Raw genomic sequence first — 23,866 nt, 5'->3', positions numbered from 1 at the left:
ACTGTCCAGTGTATTTAAGCGAACACAAATACTTGTAAAACAATAATATTGTAAGATTCGTTTATTTTGTTAGTGCAGTGTGTATATGAACATGATATACTGTACATATCATTCAAGATTGAATGTAGCCTACACAGATTAAGCCACAGAATGATGTCATCGTCTATATCTCCCAGTTGACAAAAATTGATGGCAGCAGAGGCAGACGCACAGACTGGGACATATTTGACCAGCGTTGGCATGCAGAAGGCCTGTCGAGAGCATCAAAACCGTGATGCATCATGGGGAAATTGTGACCGACTGACCGGTCTGCAACTAACATTTGAGTAGTTAATTATGATTCAAGGTGATTTGTAGATTAGTCGTTCACGCCTTTAAAAAATGTTTTGGCTCCGATGTCAAACACGCTCATAGCCTAGCTGCAGACACAAGGGTCAAACACGCTCATAGCCTAGCTGCAGACACAAGGGTCAAACACGCTCATAGCCTAGCTGCAGACACAAGGGTCAAACACGCTCATAGCCTAGCTGCAGACACAAGGGTCAAACACGCTCATAGCCTAGCTGCAGACACAAGGGTCAAACACGCTCATAGCCTAGCTGCAGACACAAGGGTCAAACACGCTCATAGCCTAGCTGCAGACACAAGTGACTTGACTACCTCATCATCCTACCCAGGTCAAACATAAAACTTCTTCCCAAGTTGCACCCTACTCCCTATAGCTTGCACTACTTTTGACCAGAGGCCCTGGTATACTACATAGGGAATAGGGTGCCATGTAGGATGAATCCACCACATGACATTCTCACTGCTAACCTTTCAGTTTCATATCCTCATTCCAAATACACATTGTGAGCATACGGTTTCTTTTTTTCTCTCCTTCCAAATACACATTCATAAAACAATATAAGACAACAACATATGTATAAACTTGCATACATAATCACATACTTCCTTCTTCTCCACCTCAACATATAGACATACTAACATAAAAGTCCTCTCACAGATATTTCAGGGGCAACTGAGGGAACAATTTGTGTAATTGGGACCCTAACTTGGCAGGGTTTACATGAAGACCTCCTAGGCACAAACCAAGGCCAACATGTCCAAATGAAAATCATGATAAAGAGATTGATGTGTTTTTTTTTTTTAAATCACACGATAACTGCTAGGTTGAAATCCAGATGTAGACATTACTGGTTTAAACAAAAACCAGTGGGCCGTTGTCTTACGACCAACTGTCTGCTCTGTGGGTTGAGGGACGAGCGTAGCGTAGGAGTGATCCCACCTGTCGGAGGACAATGCCACCGGACCGGAGGATGTCCTCCACACCCCTTTTTTTGCTTAAATACAAAAACACAAAACAATCTCAACTCAACTGGGTAGAAAAGCAGGTAGCAGAAGCAGTTCTTCCAACACATTTTGACAACTTCTACCACTAAGGTTGTTAATGTGTTAGCATGTAATATTTATGTACAAACAGTACGTATAGGACTCAGAGGTTGTGAGCATCGTCGGCCCATTTCCCTGTGCACATTTTATTTGATGTAACTGGGCAAGTCAGTTAAGAACAAATTCTTATTTACAATGACGGGCCTACCCCCCGGGCCAAACGCGGACGACGCTGGGTCAATTGTGCGCCACCCCCCTATGGGACTCTCAATCACGGCCGGTTGTGATACAGCCGGGAATCGGACCAGGGTCTGTATAGGGACACCTCTAGCACTGAGATGCAGTTCCACTCGGGAGCCCCACGTTGACAGAGAGATATGGTATGTGTTTATTTCTATGACATAGGGAGCCAAAGTAGTCCAGAATGCGGGGAAATATTCCCATTGACACATACTACAGTAGTTGCTATTCATTATAGTACAGAGATGAGACAGTTTATCTACCACAGATTTCCAAAGAGGACACAAGATATAACTTGTCACATTTTTTTTCTTATTTTTTTAAGCAAACCTAAGCTACTACAGTACAACAGTGATGCTAAATATAAACATATTTCACAATTATAAATTGGGTGGTTCGAGCCCTGAATGCTGATTGGCTGACAGCCGTGGTATACTACAGGTATAACAAAACATGTATTTTAACTGCTCTAATTACATTGATACCAGTTTATAAAGGCACCTCAAGGGGGTTGTGGTATATGGCCAATATACCACAGCTAAGGGCTCCGCATTGCATCGTGCATAAGAACAGCCCTTAGCCGTGGTATATGGCCAATATACCACAGCTAAGGGCTCCGCATTGCATCGTGCATAAGAACAGCCCTTAGCCGTGGTATATGGCCAATATACCACAGCTAAGGGCTCCGCATTGCATCGTGCATAAGAACAGCCCTTAGCCGTGGTATATTGGCCATATACCACAACCCCTCGGGCCATATTGCTTAAATATACTCATGCAGAAACGTATATTTAAGTCTATGAGGGGTGGGGTTTATTGGGCATTACTAACAGCCAACCAGAGGGTTAAGGGGGAGTTCAACACGTAGTGTGGCCAAAACTTGAACCCAAACCACAGCAAAGAAATTATATGACCATAAAGGAGTCAGAGAATAAGACCCCCCCCCCCCAATTTCCTTAAACATTTCATTTCCATAAATGTTTTAAAAAGCAACTACTAAGTATTTGACGTTAAAACGCATGATTACATTTCCAATGCCTTTTCAGATTGAAACATTCCTTTTCAAGTTGCATTTTTCCTGCATCCAACAAGGTGACCACAGTTGATCTGGATCATGGGTAGTTGATCTGGATCATGGGTAGTTGATGTACTGTTTTCAGTTGATCAGGGTCATAGGTAGTTGATGTACTGTTTTCAGTTGATCTGGGTCATGGGTAGTTGATGTACTGTTTTCAGTTGATCTGGATCATGGGTAGTTGATGTACTGTTTTCAGTTGATCTGGGTCATGGGTAGTTGATGTACTGTTTTCAGTTGATCTGGGTCATGGGTAGTTGATGTACTGTTTTCAGTTGATCTGGGTCATGGGTAGTTGATGTACTGTTTTCAGTTGATCTGGGTCATGGGTAGTTGATGTACTGTTTTCAGTTGATCTGGATCATGGGTAGTTGATCTGGATCATGGGTAGTTGATGTACTGTTTTCAGTTGATCAGGGTCATGGGTAGTTGATGTACTGTTTTCAGTTGATCTGGGTCATGGGTAGTTGATGTACTGTTTTCAGTTGATCTGGATCATGGGTAGTTGATCTGGATCATGGGTAGTTGATGTACTGTTTTCAGTTGATCAGGGTCATGGGTAGTTGATGTACTGTTTTCAGTTGATCTGGATCATGGGTTGATGTACTGTTTTCAGTTGATCTGGATCATGGGTTGTTGATGTACTGTTTTCAGTTGATCAGGGTCATTGGAAGTTGGAAGTCACTAATGAAGGGCAGAACATGGGCACGATTACCTTGGTGTGAGGAAGAAGGTGTCAATAATAACTTCATGGTTAGGATTAAGCAGAGTTTTACCATTGTTTATGCAAAAGGAGTGGGGGAGGGGGGGTGGGTGTGTGTAACTAAATGTAAATAATGATTGTGTGGTTATATACAAATAAGGTGTCAGGAAGAGTGTTGCTGTATGCTTGGTCGGGCAACGTTCCATGTCACCGCGTGTGTTCACACTGTACAGGCGCTCAACAGCAGCAGACCTGCTCACTGTATACACGGGGCTGTGGGATAACCGCCACCTTCTGCAGTGTGCTGGACCGTGTGCTCCTGGAGGGCTCCCAGGTTCACAAAACGCTCCCCACACCACACGCACTTAAACTGGGCTTCCCGCGAGTGCACCGCCTGGTGCTTCACCAGGTGCTCCCTCTGTTTGAAGCTCTTGTCGCAGCTGGAGCACTTGTAAGGCTTCTCGCCGGTGTGAACGCGGCGATGCCGTTGCAGCTCCGAGGAATACTTGAAGCGCTTCTCACAGTCGGGGCACTTCAGGGGCTTCTCCCGTGACGGGTCGCAGCGGTGCGTCACGAACTCAGACGGCGACAGGAAGCGTCGGTTGCACAGGGAGCACTTCAGCGGCTTCTCCTGACAGCTGGAGTTCTGGTGGCGCTGGAGCGTCGACTTCTTCTTGTAGCCTTTGCCACACACGTCACACTTGTAGGGCTTCTCCACCGCCGGCGTGGCCGCGGTCACGGAGCCAGACGCCGACCCTGAGCCGGTGCATTTGTGCCGGAGCAGTTCACCGGATTGGCTGAAGCCTTTCTGGCAGGAAGCACACTTGAACAGGCTCTCCATGCCATGGACATGCTGGTGGTACAGCAGGTGGGAGGGTTGCAGGAAACCCTTGTCACATAGGTTACACTTAAAAGGCCGGTCGGCCGGGTTCTTGTGAGTGCGGCGGTGACGAACGAGGGCGTACTGCTGCTTGAAGCTCATCTGGCACTCCTCGCACTGGAACGGGCGTTCCTCGGAGTGCGTGCGTTCGTGCTGCCGCAGATCAGAAGGCCGCTTGAAGCCCTTCCCGCACGAGCCGCAGCGGAACGGCCTGTCCAACGTCACTGTGGGCTGGCACTGGTGGTGCAGCAGCTCCGACGACTCCTTGAAGTGCATCTCGCACAAATTGCACTTGAACAGGTGCTCGCCGGAATGGGCGTACATGTGGCGCACGAGGTGTGAGCGGTGCTTGAAGCACTTTTCACAGACGGCACACTTGTAGGGCCGCTCTGAGCTGTGGGTGCGCTGGTGGTGGGCCAGGTGAGAGGACTGGCTGAAGCTCTTGTCACAGGTGTCACACTTGTAAGGCTTTTCCCCCGTGTGCACACGCTCGTGTCGCGACAGCTCAGACAGATGCCGAAAGCCCTTGTGGCACACAGAGCACTTGTAGGGCCTGTCTGGTCCCGAAGCCTCAAACGCCGTAGGGGCTGACGCTCCGCACGCTGCCCCGCCACTGGAGGCCTCGCCGGTGGACGGGTTGGCTGCGGAGGAGGTGGGGGTGTTGTTGCCAGAACCTGGGCGGTAGGTCTTCTCACAGATGGAACACTTCATGGGGTTGTTGCCGTTGTTGTGGGCGTTGTGGTGCTGTGCCAGCGAGGTGAGCAAAGAGAAACCCATCTTACACACGCCACACACAAACGGCTTCTGCTCCACCTGTACACACTGATGCTCCAACAGATCAGTGGCCTGGCAGAAGATCTTCATACATTGGGTACACTGGAATGACCGATCCCCGGTCCCCATACACTGGTGCTCATGTGGATTAGCTAGGTGGGATATGTCATGGCCGCAGGCTCCGCACTTGTGACCTCCCTCGCCTCCTACCTGTAGGGAAGGCTGCTGGGCGGGTACGGCATGCTGCTGGCCATGCTGGGGCTGCTGCTGGAGGGATGCCACATCCGGCTGGAGGACGATCCCGTACACGGCACAGCCCAGGGCGCTGTCGGAGCCCGGGGGGAGGTTGTGCACCACGGTGGGTGGGGGAGCCACTGCGTGCTGCTGCCACGCCTCAGTCATCCTGCTGCTTCGCACGTATTGATTCAGTTTTGACTGTGTGAAGGGGAGGCCCAGGAGTATCCAATAAGGCCCGGCTATGGGGGCAGGTTTTGGTCGGGCTGGTGATGTCCAACAGGTGTGTTTTCTACCGGCTCTTATCAATAGGTGATACACCTCTGGTCGTCCACTAGTAAAAGGGCAGAAACCCTACAGAGGGAAAGACAGAGGGGGTATATGAACATGATGTAAATGTAGCCGATACAGACTTTATGCAATGGATCCATGTATGTTGTTTTATTTATTTAACCTTTTTATTTCACTACGGAAAGTCAGTTAAGAACAAATTATTATTTTACAATGACGGCCAATTGCATATTTTACTACACCGGCCAATCCCGTACGACGCTGGGCCAATTGGTCGCTGCCCTATGGGACTCTCAATCACGGCTGGTTGTGATAGAGCCTGGAATCGAACCAGGGTGTCTGTAGTGACGCCTCTAACGCTGAGATGCAGTGCTTTAGACCGCTGTGATACAGCCTGGAATCGAACCAGGGTGTCCGTAGTGACGCCTCTAGCGCTGAGATGCAGTGCTTTAGACCGCTGTGATACAGCCTGGAATCGAACCAGGGTGTCCGTAGTGACGCCTCTAGCGCTGAGATGCAGTGCCTTAGACCGCCGCGCCACTCGGGAGCCTATGTACATTGTTTTTAACTGCAACGCAATGGTATTACCAAATCTATGGTATTAATACTCTCAAAACGACTGGATTTGATTTTTTTATACATTTTTAGGATTGTATACATTTCGAGATGGACATAGACTACAGCTTAAAGGTTTAGCTACAGATTTTAAAACCAGATCATGTGATTCAACACCCAAAGAATGGTTTCATTACACGGGTATTACAGGTGTCTATACAAAACGTCACCAGAGATTTTAACTAAACTGGTATTGGCGATACCATCTTCGTCCCCTCGATTAATAGTCACATTTTTGTGTCCAGCTGCAGGGGGTCTGTTTAAATTTAGATAATTCTCCGTCATTGTTGGATGAATTCATGGAGCTCCCCCCCAAAAATATTTATTTGAACAATGGAGCATTTTCTAGATTCAAACGGACATGATCCTTCCCGTTTCCACGAATCGAGGACGACAGTCACCCAAGTCGTAGACCGTTCTCTCTGCTGCCGCACGGAAAGCTGTACCGGAGCGCCAAGACCAGCTCCAAAAGGCTCCTTAGCCGCTTCACACCCCCGAGCCATAAGACTGCTGAACAATTCATCAAATGGTCACCCGGACCATTTACATTGTTTTAATACGGCTGCTACTCCCTGTTTATTGTCTATGCATAGTCCCTTTACCCCTACCTACATGTACACTGCTGCTACTCCCTGTTTATTATCTATGCATAGTCCCTTTACCCCTACCTACATGTACACTGCTGCTACTCCCTGTTTATTATCTATGCATAGTCCCTTTACCCCTACCTACATGTACACTGCTGCTACTCACTGTTTATTGTCTATGCATAGTCCCTTTACCCCTACCTACATGTACACTGCTGCTACTCCCTGTTTATTATCTATGCATAGTCCCTTTACCCCTACCTACATGTACACTGCTGCTACTCCCTGTTTATTATCTATGCATAGTCACTTTACCCCTACCTACATGTACACTGCTGCTACTCTCTGTTTATTGTCTATGCATAGTCCCTTTACCCCTACCTACATGTACACTGCTGCTACTCTCTGTTTATTGTCTATGCATAGTCACTTTACCCCTACCTACATGTACACTGCTGCTACTCCCTGTTTATTGTCTATGCATAGTCACTTTACCCCTACCTACATGTACACTGCTGCTACTCACTGTTTATTGTCTATGCATAGTCACTTTACCCCTACCTACATGTACACTGCTGCTACTCACTGTTTATTGTCTATGCATAGTCACTTTACCCCTACCTACATGTACACTGCTGCTACTCCCTGTTTATTGTCTATGCATAGTCACTTTACCCCTACCTACATGTACACTGCTGCTACTCACTGTTTATTGTCTATGCATAGTCACTTTACCCCTACCTACATGTACACTGCTGCTACTCACTGTTTATTGTCTATGCATAGTCACTTTACCCCTACCTACATGTACACTGCTGCTACTCACTGTTTATTGTCTATGCATAGTCACTTTACCCCTACCTACATGTACACTGCTGCTACTCACTGTTTATTGTCTATGCATAGTCACTTTACCCCTACCTACATGTACACTGCTGCTACTCACTGTTTATTGTCTATGCATAGTCACTTTACCCCTACCTACATGTACACTGCTGCTACTCACTGTTTATTGTCTATGCATAGTCACTTTACCCCTACCTACATGTACAAATTACCTCGAATAACCTGTACCCCCACTGTTTATTGTCTATGCATAGTCACTTTACCCCTACCTACATGTACAAATTACCTCGAATAACCTGTACCCCCCGCACATTTACTCGGTACTAGTACCCCCTGCATATAGCCACGTTATTGAAACCTAATCTTAGTGTTACTTTTAATCTTATTTTTTACTTTAGGTTTATTTAGCAAATATTTTCTTAATTCTATTTCTTGAACAGCATTGTTGATTTAAGGGCTTGTAAAGGAAGCATTTCACGGTAAGATCCTACACCTGTTGTATTCGGCGCATCTGACAAATACAATTTCATTTGATAGTATCGCCAGGTTAGTTGATAGATCTGACTTGTTTTGTATAGCCACACTTGTAACTACCAGTATAATGGTAAAACATATATATATTTTCTTATAGTTAAATCAAATGATCTGGTGTTACCATATGTAGCTACATAAAGGCGAGATGAGAGGAGATCGCAGCAGATTGTGTTTGTTGTTTTGTTTTGAGTCGTCTTTATATATGAACAACAGCATCCTTCTTTAACTAGTAACAACATCACTACAACAGTTATCTGTTTCGCTAACTAGAGAGGCTGAGACGAGGTCCAGGCACTAAAATGACACTGAACTACATGTTCTCCCATTTAAACCTACAGTACATCATGCGGCTATACAAGTGACCTATTAAAAACGATGCCGAAATTATAACTGGGTGTATGATTATAATAAACTAACGTTAACTAGCTCGATAATAATTGTTATTTATTAGATACATAGCATTAGGTGGCTAACGTCGGTTAGCTAAGCAAGTTACGTGGGATAGCATGGCTAGTCGGTTTGCAAAAAACAGATGACTAATCTCAAAATATTAATGTATCATTTGTATTACCTAGTTAATAATATGTCTAGGCCTATAACGTCGCCGGCAAAAACACAGCTGTTGTTCGCCTAAAGTTACTGTCTCGTCTGCGAAAAGGACTAACCAGATGGCTAGCTACCAAGCTAATTTAGCTATTTCCGAAGGGGGAAAATAAAAATGGAAACGTCGAGGCCCCATCGATGGTCTCGGATTGTTCCAGCCGCCGACCTAGGCCGCCCTACCGGAGCTATACACTCCACCTTTTATACAACCAAAAGCGGCGTAATACATTTTCATGCAATCATAAATACAACATCATTAAAATATATATATATATATATATATATATAAGTCAACACGGTTGACAGCTTACATTTCGGTATGGCTCTCAGTCATCTTCCTCTGGTGCCAGGACAGGAGTCGACCTTCCGATAAATATTTCGGCTGGCGGAGGACGGTGGCGAGATGAGAGCGGAACGCCATCCACTAATAATGTACACCGGAAATCTCCACAGCCTGCATCACTCCCCGGGGTGTAGATTCAAATGTTATAGCTACATTTCCCCTCCCTTCTGTATCATAATGTAAGGTTGTTCTTATTTTTCAGTCCGTTCAACCGTTCTCCTTCAATTTGGTATAACTTTGGTGTATAATTGTAACCCTCCTGCTGTGTTCCGGTCGAATTGGACCGATTTGTCCGAAGTTTTCTCCCGGACAAATGTAGTTCATTTATTCTGATTGTCATAAGGTTTCATGACTTTGTCCACACAGGGCATCTGAACACACAAAATACATTTAGATGATTTTCATTAAGTTTTGGGTTGTTTTATTTAACCTGCGGTGTTCCCGACCGTTCATTAGAAATTAATGGGTGAGACTACAATTAGTGTATAAAATTGAGATCAGGCACATGCCCATTCATCAGATGGACACACTTCCCAGACCCCCACATGCATGTGTGTTTGAGCACACGCACACACACACACACACACACACACCTCACTCCCCTTCTTGGCTTCCATGGCAACCCTCACGGGAACTTTTCCCCAATAGAAACTTTCCTCCACGGGAACCACACCTGTTGGCATTCTCACAAACAATCGCAACATTATTTCAATAATATATAGAGCTTTTCTCGCAGGTCTGGTATATATAAAGCTTTTTTGAGGCCTTGCTCACAATTCATTCTGTGGCAGCACAATGACCAAACGATATGCTGTATGTGAGGCTCATGATCATATCTTTGATCTTGATACTGGTGAGGAGGAGAGAGTCCTTGTTAAACTTTGACACAAAGTAGTCTGCGATAAATAACACAATATGTTTATTTGTCATAGTCAAAATAATCCATACCTTATGCTTGTTTTACTCAAAAACGAGTTGTATGAGCTCAGGTCAATGAGGCCTACAGGCCATAAATAGCAAATAGAAGTTAAAAACGTATGTTCACAAGAACTTAAGTTGATTAAAGGTTCTAACACAACATTAGGTGATTATATATCTATTATTATGGATTTATAATCAGCTATAATGAGGCGATCATTTTCAACCCGGAACACAGAATTAATTAACATGAAACGAACACAACAGGAGGGTTAATGCATTGTAAAGCCAAATTCAATATTCGTTACTAATTGAAGCACTATGAACATTGATACACACTAGGCTACTGTAGCTGTAATCAGAATATGTACAGATTGATGAACATTTCATTTTCCTGGATGGATGGGGCTGGGAGTTTAGTATATGGGTGGGAGTCACGGCACCAATGGGACTGATTGAGTTTTCATGTTCTCTGATCTGAGTCATCAGAGCCACAATTAATATATTACTTCCAAGTAATCTTGTATAAGATTAAAAAGGATGCAACACAAATAAAATAAAGGTTAAGTATATAGTATGTCAGGTACAGTACAGTTACACACTGCACACGTTTACATAGTACTTACAATCAGTTTTGAGTATTTACAATGAAATTGACATGCAGGCAACATTGAGAAAAATGTAAATGTTCCCTCACTGGCTTTAGAGACTTGGGCGTGCGCAATACGTAGGGACGGCAAACGTTCAGCCTAATGCACAGACACTGTGGAGGATCGAGGATCGGTAGGATGGTCAGTTTTACAAGGGTATGTTTGGCAGCTATTGCGAAATAGGAAGCCGATTCTAGATTTAATTTTGGATTGGAGATGCTTACTGTGAGTCTGGTAGGAGAGTTTACAGTCTAGACAGGCATCTAGGTATGATGATTTGTAGGGGTCCAGATTTTGCAGCTCTTTCAGAACATCATCTATGTGGATTTGGGTGAAGGAGAAATGGGGGAGGCTTGGGCGAGTTGCTGTGGGGGGGTGCAGGGCAGTTGACCAGGATAGGGGTGGCCAGGGGGAAAGCATGGCTAGCCGTAGAAAAATGCTTATTGAAATTCTCAATTATAGTGGATTTATCAGTGGTGACAGTGTTTCCTAGCCTCAGTGCAGTGGGCAGCTGGGAGGAGGTGCTCTTATTCTCCATGGACTTTACAGTGTTTCCTAGCCTCAGTGCAGTGGGCAGCTGGGAGGAGGTGCTCTTATTCTCCATGGACTTTACAGTGTTTCCTAGCCTCAGTGCAGTGGGCAGCTGGGAGGAGGTGCTCTTATTCTCCATGGACTTTACAGTGTTTCCTAGCCTCAGTGCAGTGGGCAGCTGGGAGGAGGTGCTCTTATTCTCCATGGACTTTACAGTGTTTCCTAGCCTCAGTGCAGTGGGCAGCTGGGAGGAGGTGCTCTTATTCTCCATGGACTTTACAGTGTTTCCTAGCCTCAGTGCAGTGCGCAGCTGGGAGGAGGTGCTCTTATTCTCCATGGACTTTACAGTGTTTCCTAGCCTCAGTGCAGTGGGCAGCTGGGAGGAGGTGCTCTTATTCTCCATGGACTTTACAGTGTTTCCTAGCCTCAGTGCAGTGGGCAGCTGGGAGGAGGTGCTCTTATTCTCCATGGACTTTACAGTGTTTCCTAGCCTCAGTGCAGTGGGCAGCTGGGAGGAGGTGCTCTTATTCTCCATGGACTTTACAGTGTTTCCTAGCCTCAGTGCAGTGGGCAGCTGGGAGGAGGTGCTCTTATTCTCCATGGACTATACAGTGTTTCCTAGCCTCAGTGCAGTGGGCAGCTGGGAGGAGGTGCTCTTATTCTCCATGGACTTTACAGTGTTTCCTAGCCTCAGTGCAGTGGGCAGCTGGGAGGAGGTGCTCTTATTCTCCATGGACTTTACAGTGTTTCCTAGCCTCAGTGCAGTGGGCAGCTGGGAGGAGGTGCTCTTATTCTCCATGGACTTTACAGTGTTTCCTAGCCTCAGTGCAGTGGGCAGCTGGGAGGAGGTGCTCTTATTCTCCATGGACTTTACAGTGTTTCCTAGCCTCAGTGCAGTGGGCAGCTGGGAGGAGGTGCTCTTATTCTCCATGGACTTTACAGTGTTTCCTAGCCTCAGTGCAGTGGGCAGCTGGGAGGAGGTGCTCTTATTCTCCATGGACTTTACAGTGTTTCCTAGCCTCAGTGCAGTGGGCAGCTGGGAGGAGGTGCTCTTATTCTCCATGGACTTTACAGTGTTTCCTAGCCTCAGTGCAGTGGGCAGCTGGGAGGAGGTGCTCTTATTCTCCATGGACTTTACAGTGTTTCCTAGCCTCAGTGCAGTGGGCAGCTGGGAGGAGGTGCTCTTATTCTCCATGGACTTTACAGTGTTTCCTAGCCTCAGTGCAGTGGGCAGCTGGGAGGAGGTGCTCTTATTCTCCATGGACTTTACAGTGTTTCCTAGCCTCAGTGCAGTGGGCAGCTGGGAGGAGGTGCTCTTATTCTCCATGGACTTTACAGTGTTTCCTAGCCTCAGTGCAGTGGGCAGCTGGGAGGAGGTGCTCTTATTCTCCATGGACTTTACAGTGTTTCCTAGCCTCAGTGCAGTGGGCAGCTGGGAGGAGGTGCTCTTATTCTCCATGGACTTTACAGTGTTTCCTAGCCTCAGTGCAGTGGGCAGCTGGGAGGAGGTGCTCTTATTCTCCATGGACTTTACAGTGTTTCCTAGCCTCAGTGCAGTGGGCAGCTGGGAGGAGGTGCTCTTATTCTCCATGGACTTTACAGTGTTTCCTAGCCTCAGTGCAGTGGGCAGCTGGGAGGAGGTGCTCTTATTCTCCATGGACTTTACAGTGTTTCCTAGCCTCAGTGCAGTGGGCAGCTGGGAGGAGGTGCTCTTATTCTCCATGGACTTTACAGTGTTTCCTAGCCTCAGTGCAGTGGGCAGCTGGGAGGAGGTGCTCTTATTCTCCATGGACTTTACAGTGTTTCCTAGCCTCAGTGCAGTGGGCAGCTGGGAGGAGGTGCTCTTATTCTCCATGGACTTTACAGTGTTTCCTAGCCTCAGTGCAGTGGGCAGCTGGGAGGAGGTGCTCTTATTCTCCATGGACTTTACAGTGTTTCCTAGCCTCAGTGCAGTGGGCAGCTGGGAGGAGGTGCTCTTATTCTCCATGGACTTTACAGTGTTTCCTAGCCTCAGTGCAGTGGGCAGCTGGGAGGAGGTGCTCTTATTCTCCATGGACTTTACAGTGTTTCCTAGCCTCAGTGCAGTGGGCAGCTGGGAGGAGGTGCTCTTATTCTCCATGGACTTTACAGTGTTTCCTAGCCTCAGTGCAGTGGGCAGCTGGGAGGAGGTGCTCTTATTCTCCATGGACTTTACAGTGTTTCCTAGCCTCAGTGCAGTGGGCAGCTGGGAGGAGGTGCTCTTATTCTCCATGGACTTTACAGTGTTTCCTAGCCTCAGTGCAGTGGGCAGCTGGGAGGAGGTTCTCTTATTCTCCATGGACTTTACAGTGTCCCAGAACATTGTGTTCTTAATGTACTGCTCCATTTCCTTCTAGAAAACACAGAAGAGTGTTTTTTTATCAGTGAATTTACATTTATGAATATTAAATTTTGCCATTAGCACAATTAGATTTACGAGGTAAAATTGTTTTTCTTTATCCTTATTAAGGTTAAGGAAACCGAGCAGCACATTCTCCCATAAAAAAACTAAAGTCATCAAGAATATAAATAATTATAAAACTATGAATATCTTTCCATTATGTTTTTACATGTAGACAATGACAAAGTAAATGCAAAACTGTTACTGCATGCTCAACACAAAAAGTACAATCAATGTTAATGTATTTTTTGAGTTTCTTCAGGTAATGATTCGCAGGGTAATACTTCTAGATCATTCTGAAAGAGACCTCTTTGACCTTGTTAACAAGCAGGTATTTGTGTGGTAATAACCAGACTTTTTCCCAACAGATATTATTGACCAATCTATTCTAGTAACTTGTGACATAAGGAATGGATACAATCTCCCTTTGAAATAAAGCAGGTATCAATCTGTTGTTCTGAAGGAAACCTTGTATTTTCACCCCATAATATTTGGTGTAACTACACATCCTTTTTTTTTTTTTACCTCAGACTGGCGAAGGGGAAAGGGGGATACCGTCAGTTGTAAAACTTAATGCCTCTTCCGCATTTAACCCTTAATCGACATCTATGTCTTCGGCGCCCGGGGAACAGTGGGTTAACTACCTTGTTCAGGGGGGCAGAACGACAGATTTGAACCTTGTCAGCTCTGGGATTCAATCCAGCGACCTTTCGGTTACGAACGTTTATATTCATCACGATGACATAAAATAGATGACTTAAAACAGATCAATCAATATATGTTGTTTTGTACTGTTCACTTTGGGATGCGCGAGACTTAACGAAATGCCACGGATAATTCCGGGGGCAGTCCCGCTATAAAAGTCGCGGACATTCAAATGTATCTCTTAATTCGCAACCCATCGTTGTCACTGTTGATATCTTATGCTGTTTAAATAAACTAACAGAACAAGTGGACTGTTCCCTTTCCCATAATGGCAGCCTCCCGAAGTTACAACTCAACATCCGAAATGCCAAAATATAGATTAAAGCCTTCTATAAATTCTCATCCAACCAAACATGTATAGGTTTTCCCAAGTTTCCATTTGGCCTCTGAATGGTGTTAGTTTAAACAGCGATACACCCCCAGACGTTTACCACCTGTTCTATTGATTTCAGGGTGATAATCGATAAAGTTATTAACAGTTATTTTTAATGCGTTACACTTGCCGCGTTGGCCAAACACTTTAATCAAAACGCAACACTTAAATTTTTTTGCCAGATGTCTTCTACAAATTGTCTTCTAACCAATGACGTACACATGATTCCCATATTCCGTTTTTTTTTAGCTGTGTTAGTCTAAACAGGATGCGCAACCTCATTTCCTCCTCTCTCGCCCATTTGATTTCAACGTGATATGTGTGATTGACAAAGAAGCGCGTATTGCGTTTCTATTTCCGTTTTAGCGACCGCAAAATGTAACGGTCTGTCTTCTGCAGGTTGTTCTCTAACCATGGAAAAGAGATATCCAGTTTTCATGTGTTATTTTTATTTGTTCGTTTCAATACCGCGCATCCTGAATTCTCCCCTAATCGATATCAGTCAATTATTGCCACGGTTTTTGGTGCGTGTGTGGTTTATAAAGGTGCCTGTTAAAAAAATATATATACAAGTAATATGATTACTATTGTTACACATGTATGTACATGTTTAGATTTTCAATATATCACGAACTGTCTGTGTGTATTCGTTATTGTTTTGGACAGTTAAAACTCTGTTTTGACATTGGGCTATTTATCAACATGTCCAACCAGCGTCTTATTAACAGGAAGAAGAGACTTATCAACTTTCATTTCCAATGGTATTTAAAAAACAGCCGAATGAGTCCAAAAAACATGCTGCGTTTGAATTGCTTTTAATGATATACCAGAAATCACGGGGTTGCTCTGCCAGGGGGTTGCTCTGCCACGGGGTTGCTCTGCCACGGGTTTCCTCTGCCACGGGGTTGCTCTGCCACGGGGTTGCTCTGCCACGGGGTTGCTCTGCCATGGGTTTCCTCTGCCACGGGGTTGCTCTGCCACGGGTTTGCTCTGCCACGGGGTTGCTCTGCCATGGGTTTCTTCTGCCACGGGGTTGCTCTGCCAGGGGTTTGCTCTGCCACGGGTTTGCTCTGCCACGGGGTTGCTCTGCCACGGGTTTCCTCTGCCACGGGTTTCCTCTGCCACAGGGTTTGTTCTGCCACGGGGTTGCTCTGCCGCGGGTTTCCTCTGTCACGGGTTTGCTCTGCCACGGGGTTGCTCTGCCACGGGTTTCCTCTGTCACGGGTTTGTTCTGCCACGGGGTTGCTCTGCCGCGGGTTTCCTCTGTCACGGGTTTGCTCTGCCACGGGGTTGCTCTGCCGCGGGTTTCCTCTGTCACGGGTTTGCTCTGCCACAGGGTTGCTCTGCCTAGGAGAATCCTCAGCATCCTCAAATATGTGGGCGGAACAGCCTGTTACTGCAACTTTGTAGTAAAGTTATTGTAGCTTCCACTCCCATTCCAGTCCACGCTGCATCACCAAACCAACAAGAACTAATACCACGTTTAGCTAACTAGCTACTGTACAGGACTACTTAGCTAGCAAACTTTATGGAGGTTTTTACCTCGCAATATTCATGAATAGAGGTTGAATAGAGGTTTGAAGAAATATTTCTCAATATGTCAAGTTTGAAGAAACGTCACTCGAAGTCCTCGGGGGAATCAGGGGTCCACGAAGAAGAGTTTTTCCCGATTGGAGGCAGTGCGCTCACCAACCCAACTGGCAGAAAGACGAGTAAAATTGGCAGCATCTCCGGGGAGAACACAGTTGAACTGAAAATAACTATAACTCTATTGAATGGTGTTGCTATCATCGTGGGTAGCATCATCGGTTCGGGGATATTCATGACACCCATCGCTGTAGTTGGAGGAAGCTGGTTCTGTCGGATTGTCGTCGATCATTTGGGCAGTGTGTGGGTTGTGCTCGACAGTGGGGGCCCTGTGCTATGCTGAATCAGGGACCACCATCTCCAAATCTGGTGGAGATTATGCCTACATTCTTGAGGTCCATGGGTCTCTTCCTGCATTCCTAACACTCTGGATAGAACTGCTGATCATCCAACCTTCTTCTCTGTACATCATGTATCTGCTACTTATTTACTCCAACCCGTCTTCCTCTGCTCTCCAGGAGCATGTAGCTACATTGATCGCCTGCCAGAGTATATGTAAATCAGTTTGCTTTATAAAATACATATCTTATCTCTACACTTTGAATGAACCTACGTTGAACCAGTATTTCCTGTCTGGTTGCATCAGCTACTTATCAAATCCCACACTTTGTAAACGACAGGTTTAGGTAGACTAACAGTGAAACACGTCTCATCTTCAATGCCCTTGGTGTTGGAAGGAGGTTTTCACTCAAAATCTCACGATACATGGCCCCATTCATTCTTTCCTTTACACAGATCAGTCGTCCTGGTCCCTTTGCAGAAAAACAGCCCCAAAGCATGATGTTTCCACCCCCATGTTTCACAGTAGGTATGGTGTTCTTTGGATGCAACTCAGCATTCTTTGTCCTCCAAACACGACGAGTTGAGTTTTTACCAAAAAGTTATATTTTGGTTTCATCTGACCATATGACATTCTCCCAATCTTCTTCTGGATCATCCAAATGCTCTCTAGCAAACTTCAGACGGGCCTGGACATGTACTGGCTTAAGCAGGGGGACACGTCTGGCACTGCAGGGTTTGAGTCCTGGCGGCGTAGTGTGTTACTGATGGTAGGCTTTGTTACTTTGGTCCCAGCTCTCTGCAGGTCACTAGGTCCCCCCGTGTGGTTCTGGGATTTTTGCTCACCGTTCTTATGATCATTTTGACCCCATAGGGTGAGATCTTGCGTGGAGCCCCAGATCGAGGGAGATTATCAGTGGTCTTGTATGTCTTCCATTTCCTAATAATTGCTCCCACAGTTGATTTCTTCAAACCAAGCTGCTTACCTATTGCAGATTCAGTCTTCCCAGCCTGGTGCAGGTCTACAATTTTGTTTCTGGTGTACTTTGACAGGTCTTTGGTCTTGGCCATAGTGGAGTTTGGAGTGTGACTGTTTGAGGTTGTGGACAGGTGTCTTTTATACTGATAACAAGTTCAAACAGGTGCCATTAATACAGGTAACGAGTGGAGGACAGAGGAGCCTCTTAAAGAAGAAGTTACAGGTCTGTGAGAGCCAGAAATCTTGCTTGTTTGTAGGTGACCAAATTCTTATTTTCCACCATAATTTGCAAATAAATTCATAAAAAATCCTACAATGTGATTTTCTGGATTTTTTTTCTCATTTTGTCTGTCATAGTTGAAGTATACCTATGATGAAAATTACAGGCCTCTCTCATCTTTTTAAGTGGGAGAACTTGCACAATTGGTGGCTGACTAAATACTTTTTTGCCCCACTGTACTTACGGGGCCCTTACCAACAATGCTGAGAGAAAGTAGAGAAATAATAGATAAGTAAAACATGTAATAATAAATAAACAATGAGTAACGATAACTCTGCTTTATACACGGGATACCACGATGAGTAACGATAACTCTGCTTTATACACGGGATACCACGATGAGTAACGATAACTCTGCTTTATACACGGGATACCACGATGAGTAACGATAACTCTGCTTTATACACGGGATACCACGATGAGTAACGATAACTCTGCTTTATACACGGGATACCACGATGAGTAACGATAACTCTGCTTTATACACGGGATACCACGATGAGTAACGATAACTCTGCTTTATACACGGGATACCACGATGAGTAACGATAACTCTGCTTTATACACGGGATACCACGATGAGTAACGATAACTCTGCTTTATACACGGGATACCACGATGAGTAACGATAACTCTGCTTTATACACGGGATACCACGATGAGTAACGATAACTCTGCTTTATACACGGAATACCACGATGAGTAACGATAACTCTGCTTTATACACGGGATACCACGATGAGTAACGATAACTCTGCTTTATACACGGGATACCACGATGAGTAACGATAACTCTGCTTTATACACGGGATACCACGATGAGTAACGATAACTCTGCTTTATACACGGAATACCACGATGAGTAACGATAACTCTGCTTTATACACGGGATACCACGATGAGTAACGATAACTCTGCTTTATACACGGGATACCACGATGAGTAACGATAACTCTGCTTTATACACGGGATACCACGATGAGTAACGATAACTCTGCTTTATACACGGGATACCACGATGAGTAACGATAACTCTGCTCTATACACGGGATACCACGATGAGTAACGATAACTCTGCTTTATACACGGGATACCACGATGAGTAACGATAACTCTGCTTTATACACGGGATACCACGATGAGTAACGATAACTCTGCTTTATACACGGGATACCACGATGAGTAACGATAACTCTGCTTTATACACGGGATACCACGATGAGTAACGATAACTCTGCTTTATACACGGGATACCACGATGTGTAACGATAACTCTGCTCTATACACGGGATACCACGATGTGTAACGATAACTCTGCTTTATACACGGGATACCACGATGAGTAACGATAACTCTGCTTTATACACGGGATACCACGATGAGTAACGATAACTCTGCTTTATACACGGGATACCACGATGAGTAACGATAACTCTGCTTTATACACGGGATACCACGATGAGTAACGATAACTCTGCTCTATACACGGGATACCACGATGAGTAACGATAACTCTGCTTTATACACGGGATACCACGATGAGTAACGATAACTCTGCTTTATACACGGGATACCACGATGAGTAACGATAACTCTGCTTTATACACGGGATACCACGATGAGTAACAATAACTCTGCTTTATACACGGGATACCACGATGAGTAACAATAACTCTGCCTTATACACGGGATACCACGATGAGTAACGATAACTCTGCTTTATACACGGGATACCACGATGAGTAACGATAACTCTGCTTTATACACGGGATACCACGATGAGTAACAATAACTCTGCCTTATACACGGGATACCACGATGAGTAACGATAACTCTGCTTTATACACGGGATACCACGATGAGTAACGATAACTCTGCTTTATACACGGGATACCACGATGAGTAACGATAACTCTGCTCTATACACGGGATACCACGATGAGTAACGATAACTCTGCTCTATACACGGGATACCACGATGAGTAACAATAACTCTGCTCTATACACAGGATACCACGATGAGTAATGATAACTCTGCTTTATACACGGGTACCACGATGAGTGACGATAACTCTGCTCTATACACGGGATACCACGATGAGTAACGATAACTCTGCTCTATACACAGGATACCACGATGAGTAACGATAACTCTGCTTTATACACGGGTACCACGATGAGTAACGATAACTCTGCTTTATACACGGGATACCACGATGAGCAACGATAACTCTGCTTTATACACGGGATACCACGATGAGTAACAATAACTCTGCCTTATACACGGGATACCACGATGAGTAACGATAACTCTGCTTTATACACGGGATACCACGATGAGTAATGATAACTCTGCTTTATACACGGGATACCATGATGAGTAACGATAACTCTGCTCTATACACGGGATACCACGATGAGTAACGATAACTCTGCTTTATACACGGGATACCACGATGAGTAACGATAACTCTGCTCTATACACGGGATACCACGATGTGTAACGATAACTCTGCTCTATACACGGGATACCACGATGAGTAACGATAACTCTGCTTTATACACGGGATACCACGATGAGTAACGATAACTCTGCTCTATACACGGGATACCACGATGAGTAACGATAACTCTGCTTTATACACGGGATACCACGATGAGTAACGATAACTCTGCTTTATACACGGGATACCACGATGTGTAATGATAACTCTGCTCCATACACTGGATACCACGATGTGTAATGATAACTCTGCTCCATACACTGGATACCACGATGAGTAACGATAACTCTGCTTTATACACGGGATACCACGATGTGTAACGATAACTCTGCTTTATACACGGGATACCACGATGTGTAACGATAACTCTGCTTTATACACGGGATACCACCATGTGCAGGGGTACGAGGTAATCGAGGTACAGTTGAAATCTGAAGTTTACATACACCTTAGCCAAATAGACTTAAACTCAGTTTTTCACAATTCCTGACATTTAATCCAGTACAAATTCCCAGTTTTAGGTCAGTTAGGATCACCACTTTGTTTTAAGAATGTGAAATGTCAGAATAATTGTAGAGAGAATGATTTATTTCAGATGTATTTCTTTAATCACATTCCCAGTGGGTCAGAAGTTTACATACACTCAATTAGTATTTGGTAGCATTGCCTTTAAATTGTTTAACTTGGGTCAAACGTTTTGGGTAGCCTTCCACAAGCTTCCCACAATAAGTTGGGTGAATTTTGGCCCATTCCTCCTGACAGAGCTGGTGTAACTGAGTCAGGTTTGTAGGCCTCCTTGCTCGCACACGCTTTTTCAGTTCTGCCCACAAATCTTCTATAGGATTTGAGGTCAGGGCTTCGTGATGGCCACTCCAATACCTTGACTTTGTTGTCCTTAAGCCATTTTGTCACAGTATGCTTTTGTCACAGTATGCTTGAGGTCATTGTCCATTTGGAAGACCCATTTGCGACCAAGCTTTAACTTCCTGATTGATGTCTTGAGATTTTGCTTCAATATATCCACTTCATTTTCCTGCCTCGTGATGCCATCTATTTTATGAAGTACACTAGTCCCTCCTGCAGCAAAGCACCCCCACAACATGATGCTGCCACCCCTGTGCTTCACGGTTGGGATGGTGTTCTTCGGCTTGCAAGCCTCCCCCTTTTTCCTCCAAACATAACGATGGTCATTATGGCCAAACAGTTCTATTTTTGTTTCATCAGACCAGAGGACATTTCTCCAAAAAGTACGATCTTTGTCCCCATGTGTAGTTGCAAACCGAAGTCTGGCTTCTTTTTAACGGTTTTGGAGCAGTGGCTTCTTCCTTGCTGAGCGGCCTTTCAGGTCATGTTGATATAGGACTTGTTTTACTCTATATATAGATACTTTTGTAACTGTTTCCTCCAGCATTTTCACAAGGTCCTTTGCTGTTGTTGTAAGAGTGATTTGCACTTTTCGCACCGAAGTACGATAATCTCTAGGAGACAGAGCGCGTCTCCTTCCTGAGCGGTATGACGGCTGCGTTGTCCCTTGGTGTTTATACTTGCGTACTATTGTTTGTACAGATGAACGTGGTACCTTCAGGCATTTGGGAATTGCTCCCAAGAATGACCCAGACTTGTGGAGGTCTACAATTTGTTTCTGAGGTCTTGGCTGATTTATTTTTTGATTTTCCCATGATGTCAAGCAAAGAGGCACTGAGTTTGAAGGTAGGCCTTGAAATACATCCACAGATACACCTCCAATTGACTCAAATGATGTCAATTAGCCTATCAGAAGCTACCATGACATCATTTTCTGGAAGCTGTTTAAAGGCACAGTCAACTTAGTGTTTGTAAACTTCTGACCCACTGGATTTGTGATACAGTGAATTTTAAGTGAAATAATCTGTCTGTAAACAATTGTTGGAAAAATGACTTGTGTCATGCACAAAGTAGATGTCCTAACCGACTTGCCAAAACTATAGTTTGTTAACAAAGAAATGTGTGTAGTGGTTGAAAAGCGAGTTTTAATGACTACAACCTAAGTGTATGTAAACTAGTTGTAATGACTCCAACATAAGTGTCTGTAAACTTCCAACATCAACTGTATATAGTATTGTATCTACAATTCAAAATGTACAATACAACATGTATAATACAAAAATACAACAAGATTACAATGTCTGTGTGTATAGAGTGTGTGTGTGTGTGTGTGTGTGTCTCTTCACAGTCCCCGCTGTTCCATAAGGTGTATATTTATCTGTTTTCTAAATGATTCTACTGCTGCATCAGTTACCTGATGTGGAATAGAGTTCCATGTAGTCATGGCTCTATGTAGTACCGTGTGCCTCACATTACAAACGGATGCCCTTAGGACAGCAATTATTCTAGCCAGGTGGGAAGGAACCAGCCGTCCTGTCTCATTGCCGTGTTCATCATTCTGTTTTACTGTGAAATGAAATAGAATGGGGAACGCAGCGATCAGGCTGGTTCCAACAGGCTAGCAATCCTCCCCTAACCTGAGAAATAAACCTGTCTGTCTGTCTGTCTGTCTGTCTGTCTGTCTGTCTGTCTGTCTGTCTGTCTGGTCACCCCCTGTCTGTCTGTCTGTCTGTCTGTCTGTCTGTCTGTCTGTCTGTCTGTCTGGTCACCCCCTGTCTGTCTGTCTGTCTGGTCACCCCCTGTCTGTCTGGTCACCCCCTGTCTGTCTGTCTGTCTGTCTGTCTGTCTGTCTGTCTGTCTGTCTGTCTGTCTGTCTGTCTGTCTGTCTGTCTGTCTGTCTGTCTGTCTGTCTGTCTGTCTGTCTGGTCACCCCCTGTCTGTCTGTCTGTCTGGTCACCCCCTGTCTGTCTGTCTGTCTGTCTGTCTGTCTGCCTGTCTGCCTGTCTGCCTGTCTGTCTGTATGTCTGGTCACCCCCTGTCTGTCTGTCTGTCTGTCTGTCTTTCTGTCTGTCTGGTCACCCCCTGTCTGTCTGTCTGTCTGCCTGTCTGTCTGTCTGTCCCAGTGCTCTTGACAGCAGTAAACTGCTGGAGTGTGAAGGCTGCCACACGGGTCCAGAATGTCTTCACTGCAGCCAAGCTCCTCGCTCTGGTGCTCATCATCATCCTCGGCTGTGTGCAGATTGGCAGAGGTGAGAAGTAGACACACAGACAGACTGAAGTGCTGAATACACACACACACACACACACACACACACACACACACACACACACACACACACACACACACACACACACACACACACACACACACACACACACACACACACACACACACACACACACACACACACACACACACACACACACACACAGATAGAAGTGTTGAATAAGAGTTTTTGTTTGGATCTGTCTGTGATATCTTCTTCTTCTGTCAGTCCCCTCAAACGTTCATCTCTTTCCAGGAGGGACGGAGCGTCTTTGGCCAGAGAACGCATTCGAAGGGACAAGGACGGACGTTGGCAGCTTTGGGTTGGCCCTGT

At 45.1% G+C, this 23,866-nt stretch overlaps 1 protein-coding gene and 1 pseudogene across 1 annotated transcript; one reads left to right on the top strand and one right to left on the bottom strand.

Moving 5' to 3' along the window:
• Positions 1-46: 46 nt before the first annotated feature.
• On the bottom strand, positions 47-9,330 carry LOC116352709 (zinc finger protein 319-like). Its single transcript, XM_031812764.1, has 2 exons — positions 9,086-9,330; positions 47-5,652 (listed from the first exon to the last, which is right to left on the bottom strand). Exon 2 carries the CDS (start codon positions 5,464-5,466, stop codon positions 3,667-3,669), a length of 1,800 nt encoding a protein of 599 aa, XP_031668624.1. The 5' UTR covers positions 5,467-5,652; positions 9,086-9,330; the 3' UTR covers positions 47-3,666.
• Positions 9,331-16,310: 6,980 nt separating this feature from the next.
• Positions 16,311-23,866, top strand: part of LOC116359576 (large neutral amino acids transporter small subunit 1-like) — a 19,472-nt pseudogene continuing 11,916 nt past the window's right edge.

The sequence above is a fragment of the Oncorhynchus kisutch genome, unplaced genomic scaffold, assembly GCF_002021735.2.
Source record: "Oncorhynchus kisutch isolate 150728-3 unplaced genomic scaffold, Okis_V2 Okis03b-Okis08b_hom, whole genome shotgun sequence".
Lineage (NCBI taxonomy): Eukaryota > Metazoa > Chordata > Actinopteri > Salmoniformes > Salmonidae > Oncorhynchus > Oncorhynchus kisutch.
The sequence above is the reverse complement of the archived record's forward strand: the minus strand, read 5'-3'. Positions and strand labels throughout refer to the sequence as shown.

Excerpts from the sequence above, each read along its gene's own strand:
- LOC116352709 (XM_031812764.1), bottom strand. The coding sequence starts at position 5,466 with ATGACTGAGGCGTGGCAGCAGCACGCAGTGGCTCCCCCACCCACCGTG.